Raw genomic sequence first — 15,249 nt, 5'->3', positions numbered from 1 at the left:
GATTGAAACCTCGTGCGTGAAAAGATTATCAAAATACATGAATAATGTCACAGTGTTTAACTTCAAATTCGTAGTCGTAAAGGTAGTTGTTATGGATACCTTAAAGATCTTGACGCGATGTGAAGACGATACGAGCCCATGTTTATCTCAAAGAAGCACTGCAACTCTTATATCCATCATATGTTTGGTATGCATTTAAAGTATATTGTGTAAGACTTTGCAAGTTATTCCATGTTTTGTAAGAGCTATATTCACTGTTAATCTGATAAAGTTATCGGAAGGTTTTAGTAAGTTTTTCATTTAATACTCCAATAAAATGGCAAATGTCAATGGAGTTTTTCGCTCACAGTTAATTGGCAAATCACTGAAGAACGTACACTTATGTTGTCGTAATTTTTTCTCAAAAATACTTTGCATTGGCACAATATAAAGCGTTCTTGTTTCAGTTTGAAAACAATTAACAAATACCTAACATTTACGAAAAATAGTCATTTTATTTACTTGAACTTAACGTTATTCATAATTGTTTATATCAATTACTTCATATTAATGAGGACTCCAAAGTCTGATGTCACAGAAAATATGTCTTCCTTAACCAAGATTTTGGCAACGGCTGCACTTTTTAAGGAAAAATAATATCGGCGTGGGACTTATTTATAGGGCCACAATCGTACATAAGGGTTCGTAAGCACAAGTACACTCTCTCTCATAATCCGATGTGACAGTAAATTTAAAAAGACATTGGAATTTATATTATTTTATGTTGTTTTATTTTATTTATATTACATTTTATTTATTTTAAATATTTCTGTAACGCTGTTGATTACAAGTAAAAATAAATAAAAAAATCAATACCCAAACCATGCCCACATTCCATCTCCGGGTGGCTCCGCTGAATTCCTTGACAAAAAAATCATATTATAATAATGTCTAAGGCTATCCTTTTTAATACCAAACAATGTAAAGAACCACATATGTATGTATGTGTAGGTGTGTCTATATTTTTTTATTTTTTTAATTCCCAACAAACAAATTTTTTAATTTTTTCAGATATCATGCATCCTCGATTTAGCGTTTAGTGATAAAACTTTGGAAGTATGCTGCGAGATGAAAGATCACTTGGAATCGTTGAAATATGTCTTGTCTACACTGTTTAAGATAGCAAACATGCTGCTTCTATTAGGTTCTGTTTTTGTAAGTTATTTTAATATGACCTAATAATATTACTAAGATTAACGCAAACATTGGTACATACAGACAGACAGGACGAGGGACTTTAATTTATAAAATCCAAGATCATCCCAATGTCGTCCGGATAGAACTAGGGCCAACGTATAACGTTAATATTGTACCTATTACATGTAAGTAACTAATGGTTACGCGGCACACGTCCATAAAGTTCCCAGTCGGCATGATTTTTTCCAATATTTATAGCTATATTTAGAAAAATCTTAATCCTTAATGAATATACACCTAAATTGTCCTCGTGAATCACTCCGTTCATGATAATTTGATAAAAAATATTTAAAAAAAAAATCGTTAGTTTTTGAATTAATCTGAACGCGAACAATTGCATTCAAACGCAGCGACTTTTTTTCATGATATGTTTACTGGTGGTAGAGCTTTGTGCAAGCTCGTCTGGGTAGGTACCACCCACTCATCAGATATCCTACCGCAAAACAGCAATACTTGGTATTGTTGTTTTCCGGTTTGAAGGGTGAGTGAGCCAGTGTATTCACAGGTACAAGGGACATAACATCTTAGTTCCCAAGGTTGGTGGCGCATTGATGTAAGCGATTGTTAACATTTCTTACAATGCCAATGTCTATGGGCGTTGGTGATCACTTACCATCAGGTGGCCCACATGCTCATTATTCCTATTCTATAAAAAAAAAGTTTATTTCCGTAAACGTTTCAGGAGAGTTCGTTATTGCTACAAATCTATTTATGGTACTTACTCGGGTATATAATCGTCAGCTTCGTGGTTGTGATCGTAGATTTGTGTTTCCGTATCAAGAACGAAGGACGTTGGACGTTTGTGACTTTTGTACCAGATGTCATATTTTTATTTGGTAAGTATAACACTTGAAATTATAATCATTATGAGTTTCAAACTTAACTGAATGAAAATGGTTATCGCAACTGTCTGTTTAAATAAAAATATACTATAGTCTAGTGGCTTGATATAAGGCCGCAGACCCGGAGGTCCTGGGTTCAATTCCCAGGTCCGGCCAATAAAAAGTTATTGGGTTTTTCTGTCAGAAAATTCTCAGTAGCAGCCCGGAGTCTGGAAATTTGAAGGATGTACACTCCCGTGCCTCGGAAAGCACGTGTATAGTCTCAATATTACAATCGAGTAGTACGGAGTACTATATCAAAAGTTATAAATTCATTACACTTTACTCTACTCGCAGCATCGTAACTTCATCTCGATTGATTTGATCAACGCCTTATATTACTTGACATACTGTTTAAATAGGCATAATTATCATTTGGGCTGTATTTTCAAATTTCGAGTCACCATAACTATAACGAATATTATTTATTCGGTTGAAGTGTTTGTGGTGAATTCGCGATGGTTAAAATTTCTTACCATGCCAATGTCTATGTGCGTTGGTGACTACTTACCATCTTTATTTACAGTTATATTCCGATGCCTGCCACTTGTGGACCAATACAAGAAACATCTTGAAGAACTTAAAACTACATGAAGGGCCATTTAAACTGTAATTATTATAAAAAAAATGTATTTTTCTTATGAACATAAAAAGGTATATCCAAAATAAAATCACAAGTTGTTTTCAAACTCATTTTTCGTTTAATATTTTTGTACTATCTACTATATACATGTGAATATTAAATATCTAGAAAAACGTATAACAAACGTAAATCTAACGTGGAACTAAATATAAAACATCTTCGCCAAATCGGACTTATTATTTAAAAAAAAAAAAAAAACTTAAAATAGGCATCCAATATATGAAGCCATTAATAATATATTAAAAATTAGAATTACACATTATATACAATTACGCAAAATATGCTCATGAAATAAACAAGTAGCAAAAGATTAACCAATACATGTTTTGTCTCGCTCTTGCTTACACAACAATATATACAAGAAAAGGACAAAACATGCTCTAGTATCCGATTACTACCATTTATTGAGAGAATTGTAAAATTCAGCATTTTATTATGACTAATTTCAGTATATTTTTTTGTATAACAAAGACAGACCAATTTAAATGTTATATTATACTCAACATATATATAACAACCCACAAAAACAAACATTAATAATAACACACCATGTATTCAGTGACTATTTTAACATGCTGTATAATTCATTGAGTATAACACGACATTCAATGACAAATCATAGATAACACTATCCTCATGGTACCAATCACATTATAGCTACTCTTTAATATCCCGGAAACAGAGAGTATTGGAAATGGCATTTGACAAGGCAACAACAAGAAACAAAAAACTCGAGTGACCATAATTTATCTGTAATTGACATTTTTTTTTATAGAATAGGAAGGCGGACGAGCATATGGGCCACCTGATGGTAAGTGGTCAACAACGCCCATAGACATTGGCATTGTAAAAAATGTCAACCATCGCTTACATAGCCAATGCCACCTGCCCCTGTGCCTGTAATTACATTGGCTCACTAACCCTTCAAACCGGAACACAACAATACCAAGTACTGCTGTTTTGCGGTAGAATATCTGATGAGTGGGTGGTACCTACCCAGACGAGCTTGCACAAAGCCCTACCACCAGTCAACCACATGAATTTATTATAACAAAACAATGTAGCGCGTATAGCTTTCACGTGAAAGAATTATAGTGCTTCGATGATTTACACACAGACAATTAGATAGATAATAAAAAAAAATTGTATAGATTAATATTATGAAATAAAATAGAACATTGTTTATACAGTAACAGCCTGTTAATGTCCCACTGCTGGGCTAAGGCCTCCTCTCCCTTTTGAGGAGAAGGTTTGGAGCTTATTCCACCACGCTGCTCCAATGCGGGTTGGTAGAATACACATGTGGCAGAATTACAATGAAATTAGACACATGCAGGTTTCCTCAAGATGTCACCGTCATGCATGAGATGAATTATAAAAACAAATTAAGCGCATGAAAATTTAGTGGCGCTTGCCCGGTTTGAACCCACGATCATCGGTTAAGATTCACGCGTTCTAACCACTAGGCCATCTCGGCTTGTATATGTAAGCCCTTAATGCATAATCTGGATTCTGTCTGTTAATTATCTACTTTGTACTCCCCTCCATAGATGTATTAGTGCCATTTCCACTACTCTTCCATATATAACCATCATAGTTTACTTTTATTCAATAACAGTAACTGAATCAGGTGGTCACCATGGATTTTACACTTTGACTATAAAAATTAATCAATGCTTATTCTATCAACAGTTCGAATACAAAACGTATAAAACTATTGTTGCTTATTGATCCTTTAAAAATTCTGTTTAATCATAAATTATGTTAACACGCCATGTCAGAATATCAAACATATTATTTATATAATAATTATACTTGATTCTCTCATACAAATTGCTTAAAAGTAACATTTTTTTATAAGACGTTAGTTTCATAAAAATCTTATTATACTATAATTGGATAAAATTATTGTATAATTAGTGTTTGAATCAAATTTAGTGTTAAATTTAAGCTAAAAAGTTTATTTTTAAAAGTCAACTTGAACCACAGTAATGGATAATTAACTCAAGACGCAACTAAAAAACTAAAATTTAAGGAAGTTAGATGTTTTTTATACTCTTATGACATTAACAGAAATAAGTTTAAATGAATTCAGAATGTTTTTTTTTTTTTTTACTTTAGGTATTTTTCATAGACAATTTATGTTTTGTAGGCAATTTGAAACCAAATAGATAGAAAAAATAGTCGCATTGAAATAGTATTTAGTTTTTTTTTTTTTTTTAAATAAGTTTTTTAATAAAGAACGATATTAATTGTATAGGATTTTAATTCATTAATGTGAGTGTAATGCCTGAATTTCACTTATTACTGATAATAATTTAATTTACTACATTTAAATTATATATAAACGTAACAGTAACCGACGTACTAAATCCAAGGTTGCGTCGTTTCTTAGAAATGTATGAAACGATTGGCAAGCAGGTTTAGTATAAAACTATACTTTGTCTCTTTTTTTAATGTAAAATTTCTGATGAGCGGACGAATCAGAATGTATTATTTCGGTATAAAGTTATTTTTGAACGAGGCGATAACAGAACAAGCATTACCATAGAAGCTTGGCTTTTAAAAAAGTTCTCAAGTACAATCATATAAATGTTTGACGTGGCACGTTAATAATTATCAATTTCACATATTTTTGTTCAATTATTTGTTTCCGTGAAAAATACTTTTTAAATAAGAATGAACGTAGATTGATTCTTTCTCATTTCCTTCGTTAGTTATATTAATTGACCAAACAATTAGTAATCCAGCTTGGGCAGAGTTTATAGAAAATTAAGATTTTAGAGCTTTTGTTAAACTCGACATATTCACGAGTATATGTATCGGATTTTTGTTAAGTTATGTTTGCGCACACTTGTCCATTATAATATATCCAGTGCAGTAGATTTGTGGAGTACATCACTAATATATTATATCATCAAAGATATTTATGAGTTCTATATAAAAATTCTAAACGATTTTACTTCGGTTTACTTAATTTCATCCAATTACTAAATTTTGTAAGTATATCATTCAGACCTTTGGCAGATTTGAACGAATATAAAACGTTAGAACAATTTTTGTTTGTGTTTCTTTTTTTTTTTTTTTCGATAAAGAATGTTACGTGATACAGATAATAAAATATTTTAGGCCTCGTATATTGTATACTGCCTTCGTATCGATCATATTATATCGTGGACTGCACAAGAATATATGCACTAAGAATTTACTTTTATTTATTAATATATTTCTAAAAGAAATAGGAACAAAATCGGTAAGATATTTCTTTTTTTTAATTTAAAAAAAGTTATTTTTCGTACCTTTTACAAAAAAAATTAAAGTCCGATTCGTTTAGCAAACACGAGGTTTGCGTTAAAAGAAAAACATGGAGAAGATGTTGCTTAGATTTAAATTTGTCGATAATTATTGTTATTATTTGAATATCAAACAAACCCTAAGATTGACTATATAAAAATAAACATTCTTTTCGGAAATAATGTATTGCATTTCGTTTCAATTTCAACTTAAGTATTAAACATTCGTACATTTTGTATATCCCTAGTTTGTAAATATCGTGTTATTTTATATGACGCTAATTACAAGGCTCTTTAGGCATAAGTTAAAGCGTTTCATTATTTAATGTTAAGCTATTAAAAATGAATTTAGCAAGGCGTTAACAAATGCGTCTCGTTGGATATCTAGTCCATAGTAAAATGTGTACGAACGACACATGTGAAAACGCCTTTATATATTTCAAGCTATTCAAAACTAAGCAACTATAATAATTATACGTTTATAATTTTGAAAATCATTTTGGCACAAACTATACTGAAATAATGCCAAGAATAGTCATCCTTGAGATCAACAAAACTTCACATATTAATCTAATTTAAAAAATACAAAAACAACTAAACTAACATATACAAGTATTTCGGGCACAGATTATATCGATTCACAATACAGATAAAAAAAAAACACGTAACGTTTTTTTTTTATTATCGTAAAACGAAATAATCTGAAACCTTATTACAAAATTAAACTAAATTCACGTCCAGTTTTCATTTTAAAAATCACCTGGCATTCGAAATCATTAAAATTACTTCAACATTTACACATCGATAACTAATATCGCTGTGCTGAACATGTCCGGAACCGATCGGAAGGCCACAATGGAGGACCTTGTTACTCAATTGTATTAAAATCCTTTTATACATTCAACGTTAACACTTTACTATATCACATTGCAAGAAAAACGAAGTGGGACCTGACAAATCTTAACTGACACTCTGGTTGGCAATGGAAACAACCGGTTGCTGATTGTTGGCTGCTATCACTGTAGAGCCGGGAGGGATTTTCTGAGGAACCATACCATCTATGTGTCTGTATTTTTTGAGTCTCGTCCACTGTCCGTTGTTGTAGTTCATTTGGAAATGCATCTCGGAGAGCATAGTTAGGTACGTGTCGTCTGACTGTAGAACATTCTCGATGTTTTCCGAGAGTTTTATCGTTACTATGTTGCCGAGATTCGGACAGGGGTTGTCTGGAAGTAATAAAATCATTAAGTTATTAATCCTGTAAAATATATCCGGTCAAGTTACTGAGATACCCACACGTGGTGGAGCTTAATACTGAATTATATATTTCTGTTTATGAATCAAAAGTATATTTCTGATATTATACCGAATTTATTGAGTATTTTTACGGGAAACATTAAAAATGATTGTATTTTTTAGCGTACGGATTTAATCTAAATCGATATACGATGCATTAGCTAGATACAATTCATTTCGATCATCATGCTAATCATGGAGTGAATGTGAAAGCTCTCGCGTGTTCACAACTGTCACTTAGAATGCGGACGTGAGCGAGCTTGACGCGCGTGCGCAACGTGTGTAACTTATTTCAAAACTGTTTTGGGTTTTAATGAGAGCTTGTGGAGATAGTCGAGAACAGGAGCAATCTCACAATTTATTAACAATATTATTTATGTAGTCGTATTTACAAACGAACATGTATTTAACTCATTACCTCTGGAGCCAGCCATGAAACCGAGAATAAGCGCCTTTTCAGGTCTCGTGACACGATTGGCGTTCCGGAACATGTCCTGGGCCTCCATCATTTGCTCACGCTGAAAATAACAAGCGATTTTAGTTTGGGCTTAAATATGTTGTATTCGCCACTAGTATTGTGTGCGTGTGTGTGAGTGTGCGTGTGTGTGCGTGTGTATGTACGAGTGTGTGCGCGCTGACCGTGAGCGACAGCCCGCGGCGCGGCAGCAGCGGGGCGGGCGCGGGCGCGGCGGGCGCGGGCGGCGCGGGCGGCGCGGGCGCGGCCGTCGACACCTGCGGGCGGCACACGGCTTAGTTACACACTGTGAGAATTTGCAGGCCTACTCGGCGTGTATGACGCTTCCTTTGGAATGCTTTTACGGGTGCACTTATTGCGATAAAAAAATTAGCTTTAAGTATGGACTTAGTGTTTGTATTAAAAGAGACCTAACAATCATTTCTAGATATTAAAAATCTATAACTTAGTAAATAGCTAATACATAGCAACTCTATCTATCTAAAGATTATGTATATAAGTTCAAATAGGAGTTGCGTTATAACTTTTTATAATTAAACAAATACATCAAATCGTTAAATCAGTTTATCTGATTGTTGGAGTAATTAAATACAATATATCAATGATATATTATTTGCAATATCCATGCAAACTTAATATTATTAACCATTTTTTTCTTTATCAATTTTAAAAATGGAATATGTATCCGTTTTATTAAATGGCCGAGATGGCCCAGTGGTAAGAACGCGTGAATCTTAACCGATGATCGTGGGTTCGAACCTGGACAAGAACCACTAAATATAATAATTTGTTATTATAATTCAATTAATTGAAGGAAAACATCGTGAGGAAACCTGCATGTGTCGAATTTCACTGAAATTCTGCCACATGTGTACTTCACCAACCCGCATTGGAGCAGCGTGGTGGAACAAGCTCCAAACCATCCTCAAAAAGGGAGAGGAGGCCTTAGCCCAGCAGTGGGACATTCACAGGCTGTTACTGTTACTACTTTTACTGTTTATTATTAATTTATATTAAATACTTGAACAACTCACGGGGTGTGCTATTTGATGTGGTATACTTTGTGGTGTCTGCTGTACAACTTGTTGCGACATCTGAAACGATACATTTGTATTATTTTATAATTATAGAAATATTTATACGATTAGACCATTTCATTGTAAATTGTCATATTCATTGACAGTGTCCGATGTATTAGTTGTGTTTTTTAAAAATACCGTAATTTTCAGTAATTATTTTTAACTTTGTAATTCATTCCATTCTTAACGGAAATACACAAATGACAAATGACGGGGGAATAGGTTTCACTTTGGTTGGACTTGGACTGAATTATCTATGTCAACAAAAACATCTTACGTTTTAATTATTTACTGGTCGAAACATCACTGGACTAATAAGATAAATCTTTAAAATCCGCGACTAAGACTTTGTGAAGCTTGAGTAATACGAACCGGCTTGATATTCTGCAGCAGCACCGCCTTCCCGCCCTGCTGCAGCAGCACTGCCGACGTGTTGAGCAAGCCCTGCGCCGCAAGCAGCACAGGCTTGCCACCCGCCTGGCCCGCCAGCAGCAGCTTGGGCTGCTGGCCGAGCACGATTGGCTTCGCGCCCGAGCCCTGTGTGCAGCGAGCTTTTAATTTTCGATTGCGACATGTCTATTGTACACGCCGACACGTGACGTTTAACGACGTAGAAAATGCGAAATGTAATATTAAAATAAAACTTATTTCATAAAATATTTTTTTAAGAAATATTTAGCAAATATATATTAGTCTTTATATGAATAAGGCCAACTGGCACACGTAGGAAACACGTTGTTTGTTTAGTAAATTAGAATTAATTCAAGTAAATATGCAATAAGCATGAAACACTGAGTTGCTCGCTACAAAAGTATGTTCTAAGGCAATATGATATGAGCGTCGCGCGCACCTGCTGCACGAGCAGCGGCGCGGCGGGCGGCGCGGGCGCGAGCGGCCCCTCTCCCTCCGCACTCTCCGCGCTCTCCGCGCCCTCCACGCTGTCCGCACTCTCCGCGCCCTCCGGGCCCTCCGCGCCGTCCGCCTCGCTCGCGGGCTCGTTGCTGGCTGTCGGGGAGATGATTTCATTAGTACCGATGCATTTCGAAATTTGTATCGGTTTATTATTTTGCAATTACACTGTCGTTCAAACCTTAACACAACAATATTAAATAAAGCCGTTTAGCGGTAGAATAACTGATTAGCAGGTGGTGCTTATCCACGGGGTTTCGTGAACCTCGGCCACTAGTAAAATGATTGAAATTATTAACAGATGCCACATTAATTTTAATCTATTTAGCAATTTTCAATAATGTCCGTGTAACCGTGTACACGTACTGTAACCGATGCAAGTTACAATGTTTATCTAGTGGTGACGTGTGACTCACGTGGTGGGTCGTCCGCTTTGGGCATCTGGAAGTTGTTGAGTCCCTTAGCGTAGTCAGGCGGCGGAGACGCGGGCGCCGCCGGGGGAGCTTTCTTCGAACCCTCCTCCATTTCTAAAATGATAATGAAATATTGTGTCTACAACTTAAAAATACTTTTTACTATCATTATGTTATAGCTCTCCTTATTTCTCATAGTGTGGAGTTTCGGTATCTGTTTAATCGAATACAGAGCGGGTACGTGTCGGGCGGACTCACCGAGCTTCCTGCGCTTCTTGATCTGCGCGTGCGTGGCGGGCTGCTCCGTGATGTCGAGCAGCTTGATGCCGGAGCGCGGCGGGGGGCGCACGGCGGGGGGGGCGCGGGCGCCCGTGCGCGCCGCCCAGCGGGACGGCAGGCCCTTCAGCGGCGCTGGGGGCGGCCGGCGAGTCAGTCACGATAGCGAATCATACAGACATTTTCTTGGCAGTACTTTGAATTATTATTATATCGTATAAACAATTATACAGATGTTTAGGGATACATAAGAAAGGTTAAATTACGCAAAAAAAAATACGGGGACTATATTATATTTCTGAAGCGGTCCTGATGCGGGTCTGAGGTATTCAGAAAAGAGAGATACAGCAGGCCGACATGGTATACATACATATTACTTATTAATGTAATATATTATTGTATCCAAACAGTGAAGAAGTGAGCTCACTTGTGTCCGTCATCTTCCTGGGCATCCCCCGGCTGCGCACGGGCACGGTGGGCGCCTGCGCTTTCTTCTGATTGGCTTGCACCTCGGCCGCCTTGCTGAGCAGCTCCGTGCGCAGCGCGACCGACTTAGGTTTACGTTTCAACGTGAAGTGCTTCACTGGGTTGGGTTGTTGTCCCACCTGGAATTTTAAGATTGAACACCTCACTCCTGATTCCTAACGAATATTTATTTGAAAAACAGATTTCAATTAAACAAATATATAAATACTATTGTAGTATCTTAAGATAGTAAAATTAAAAAATAATATCATAGCTCTTAATCGTGTTAGACGTCATTAGTATATTATTTTTAATCAATTTTGAATACAATTACAATATACATGCACGTCATAATGTATTATACGACAAATCAACAAGACCTGTTCTTAAAAGACTTGTTCTTAACACTTATTCTTAAAAGAAATAAAGTGGTAAACAAAAGTAAGATAATAATAAATAATGTCCTCCAGACCGATTTCGGCCACTGCAGCCAATCTCAAGAGCGATTAGCCAACTACGCAGGGGATATTATAGTGCACAAGTGTGTGCGCAAACACAGGTGCACTCTCTATTCCTTAACTCTCATAATCCGATGGGACGGCAATCCGACACGACCGGAAAAAGTTCAGGCGCAGGACCAACGGCTTTACGTGCTTTCCGAGGCACTGGACTGTACACACTTTTAACTTCCAGACTCCGGGTTGCTACTGAGAATTTTTTGACAAAAAAAAACCCAATAACTTTTTATTGGCCTTGGTGATAAATTAAAATTATATATTCAAATGAATTTGAGAGCGATACTATTGGCATCAACACACGCCGTTACGCTTTGTGCGGTAAATCTTAACCCGGACCCTATGGCAAGACATTTACGGACTCGGGGCGTCACGGTAGCATGCGCAAGAAATCCCGTAACGTCACCTAAAAGACGGAGAGGTTTCAAAGTGGGTATTCTAGCACACTCGATGCCACTGAGCACCATATACATCACGCTTCATGTGGGGAGCAAGCGTTTTTCAGCGAGTACAATAATAAAAAGTGTATTTACAGGTCATATACATTTTTTTTTTAAATAATGTGAAATTTAAAACGAGTTGAACGTGACGATACCTAGATTTATTTGTTATTTAAACAAATCGAAATACATATTTTTATACAAATCGACATTTACAAGTACTTATGAATCGTCAATCGCTACCACCCGCTCCGATTCTATAAAGATTCTAACGAGAATCAGCAAGAAATTCAATGGAATTACGACTCTGCGTAATAAATAGCTATGAAATACTTTTAAATTTATTTTATACAAAGTTTCTGTACATCTGTTATAGTTCAGGCTGTGTTCGCTGCTAATGCACCTGGATTGACTGGATTTTATTTCAAACTATATCGGCACATTGATCGATATCTCAAATAACAAATAATATGCAACATATTAACATACTATATAGCTTATGTCCTTACTAAAAGTAAAAACTAAAATAATATGAATATTCCATATCAATCAGAAGAGCAGTTTTTACATGAATCAGTAGAAAACAAACAAACAAAACTAACCTAATATAATATATAAAAATTATTACATATATTTGTTTATATTATTAATACTTTAAAAGTCCTACTTAATTTGATTCTTTATTCAATTGGCTTTATTCAATATATCAATAATTTGAAATTAAATTATGTACCTAATTATTCATACTAACTAAGCCAGTTGGCGTGGTTGGTGGATGCTTGCCTTTCACGCCGAAGGTTGTGGGTTCGATTCCCACCCAGGACATATATTTGTGTGCATGAAAATGTCTGTCTGTCCTTAGTCTGGGTGTAATTGTCTATATAAAAAAGTAGTAAAGTAAAGTAACAGCCCGTAAATGTCCCACTGCTGGGCTAAGGCCTCCTCTCCCTATTTGAGGAGAAAGTTTGGAGCTTATTCCACCACGCTGCTCCAATGCGGGTTGGTGGAATACACATGTGGCAGAATTTCGATGAAATTAGACACATGCAGGTTTCCTCACGATGTTTTCCTTCACCGAAAAGCACGAGATGAATTATAAACAGAAATTAAGCACATGAAAATTCAGAGGTGCTTGCCCGGGTTTGAACCCACGTTCATCGGTTAAGATTCACGCGTTCTTACCACTGGGCCATCTCAACTTAATTGTCTATATAAGTATGTAAAAGAAAAATAGTATATGTAGTATATCAGTTGTCTGGTTTCCTTAGTACAAGCTCTGACAAGCTTAATTTGGGATCAGATGGCCGTGTGTTAAAAATGTCCCAGGATATTATTATTATATTTTATGTATATATAATATTTCCCATTTTGAATAATCTCTAAAAATATGAAACAAAAAAAATTATGAAATTCGATAGACTAGACAAAACAATATTATACCTTATAATTTTGTTTTTTGTAATATGCCTAACAACAGCCGGTGCACACACAACACGTGCAGAATGAAGGAAATAGAATAGCCGACTATTTAATAACTTACACTTGTAATTATTATATTCATTTAACACTCATCCCCAAAATCACTTAATATTTTATCTTATTTCAATTTAATTGAATTAAATATAGACATTTACTAACCACAGAAACTAAGGCATTTTTATTTAAATAAAGGCACTCAAGTGGTAACAGTCCAAGGTCTGAATGTTTAGCTAAGGCCCTTCTCAGCTCTCCGATCATATCACTGAAGATAGGCCTCGTCTCGTCAAACTCTGCTATCTCTGTATTAAGGGTCCCAGCCGAAGGGAATGTTTTGAGGACTTCTGCCAGCATCGCCACCCAGAGATCTGAGTCCACTGCAGCAACCTCAATAATCTCTTCGAGCTCATTTTTCCACTGAAACAAGTTATATATAAGCTTTAGGAGTGTTATTTTTAAATATGTTTATAACTGTTATTATAAAACTGTTGATAAATCTATTTTATTTAAGCAGAGATGGCCAGAATGCATGAATCTTTATCTCAATGATTGTGAAATTAAGCCCGGGCAAGCACCGCTGAATTTTCATGTGCTTAATTTGTTATTATAATTCATCTCGTGCTCTACGGTGAAGGAAAACATAGTGAGGAAACCTGCATGTGTCGAATTTCACTCAAATTCTGCCATATGTGTATACCACCAACCCGCATTGGAGCAGTGTGGTGGAATAAGCTGCAAACCTTTTTATAAAGGAGAGGAGGCCTTAGCTCAGCAGTGGGACATTCACAGGCTGTTACTGATAAATCTATTTTATTTACATATTGTTAGCCAAACAGTAAATTGAATGGGAAGTTTCTTTTTTAATACAAATTTTAAAAAAAAGTTTTTAATTAATTCCAGTTAAAATTAGTTAAATATTTAATACTTATGACTAGTAAGTTTATTTTATTGAAATTTAACAATACATAAAGAAGTAAAACGGGAATTTAAAAGGCTTAATAATACAAACATCTGCAATAACATAACCTATTGCAATATGATCATCGAAAAATGAAAAGTATTTTAAAATCTGTTAAGTATTAAACTTTTTGAAAAAGAGGGAATATTAAAATATTTTTTTAAGCAAATTATTCAGTGTTTTGTTTATAACAACAAAAACACGTACATGGTTAATGTATTGTTGATGAATAACATGCGAATTAATTATTTATATTTAGCAATTGTTAATTGTGATGATCAAATATTTTTTCAAACATATCAAATTTTATTTTGTTTTTTTTTTTTAACACCGTAATACGACAATTTTTCAATAATCTTGACAATTATTTTATGACAACAAATACTAATATATAAATTTGAATGCATATATCTCTTTTTAACCCGTTACATATCATTCGGATGTGAAAGAGATGACGTATATTATACAGTTACGCAAAACCATAGAACATAAGAGAAAAGTTACCTCTTCAACATTTCTGCGCGGGATATGAAAGAAACTTAGCAATAATTTAAGTTTCACTTGTGTTTGCAAATCTGGAAAACAATCCTTGATATTTTTCAAAACTTCGGCGTTTAATTGTGTACAAATTGAACCGGTTGTCCAAGAATCGTTCGAAATTCCGAGTTTATTGTGGAGCCACAACGATGTGTCACTATCCCGAACGTTCGCCATCTTGCAACTGAGATAGTGACGTATCCGTTTGCTAAGCAAGAAGCGTGCTTTTCGACCAAATTGATTTCAGTATATTTTGTATTGAAATAAATATATTTTCTTTTTAATAATTATTGTGTAACATTTTTAGATTTATCTTGTATGGTTTTATTAATATTAAACAAATAGATAACAAAAAAA

The 15,249-nt window shown here is 35.0% G+C and overlaps 2 protein-coding genes across 2 annotated transcripts; one reads left to right on the top strand and one right to left on the bottom strand.

Moving 5' to 3' along the window:
* The first annotated feature begins 89 nt into the window (after positions 1–89).
* Positions 90–3,268, top strand: LOC126778312 (uncharacterized). Its single transcript, XM_050501815.1, has 4 exons — positions 90–187; positions 1,051–1,194; positions 1,919–2,072; positions 2,644–3,268. The coding sequence occupies exons 1-4, from the start codon at positions 92–94 to the stop codon at positions 2,709–2,711; spliced, it is 462 nt and encodes a 153-aa protein (XP_050357772.1). The 5' UTR covers positions 90–91; the 3' UTR covers positions 2,712–3,268.
* Positions 3,269–5,788: 2,520 nt separating this feature from the next.
* On the bottom strand, positions 5,789–15,069 carry LOC126778136 (negative elongation factor A). The gene is made up of 11 exons (XM_050501544.1): positions 14,860–15,069; positions 13,560–13,814; positions 10,929–11,106; positions 10,484–10,636; positions 10,229–10,339; positions 9,754–9,908; positions 9,276–9,440; positions 8,859–8,918; positions 7,989–8,081; positions 7,768–7,867; positions 5,789–7,279 (listed from the first exon to the last, which is right to left on the bottom strand). Exons 1-11 carry the CDS (start codon positions 15,067–15,069, stop codon positions 7,014–7,016), a joined length of 1,746 nt encoding a protein of 581 aa, XP_050357501.1. The 3' UTR covers positions 5,789–7,013.
* Positions 15,070–15,249: the final 180 nt, after the last annotated feature.

The sequence above is a fragment of the Nymphalis io genome, chromosome 25, assembly GCF_905147045.1.
Source record: "Nymphalis io chromosome 25, ilAglIoxx1.1, whole genome shotgun sequence".
NCBI classification, from domain to species: domain Eukaryota; kingdom Metazoa; phylum Arthropoda; class Insecta; order Lepidoptera; family Nymphalidae; genus Nymphalis; species Nymphalis io.
This window is presented reverse-complemented; position numbering and strand designations above follow the sequence as displayed.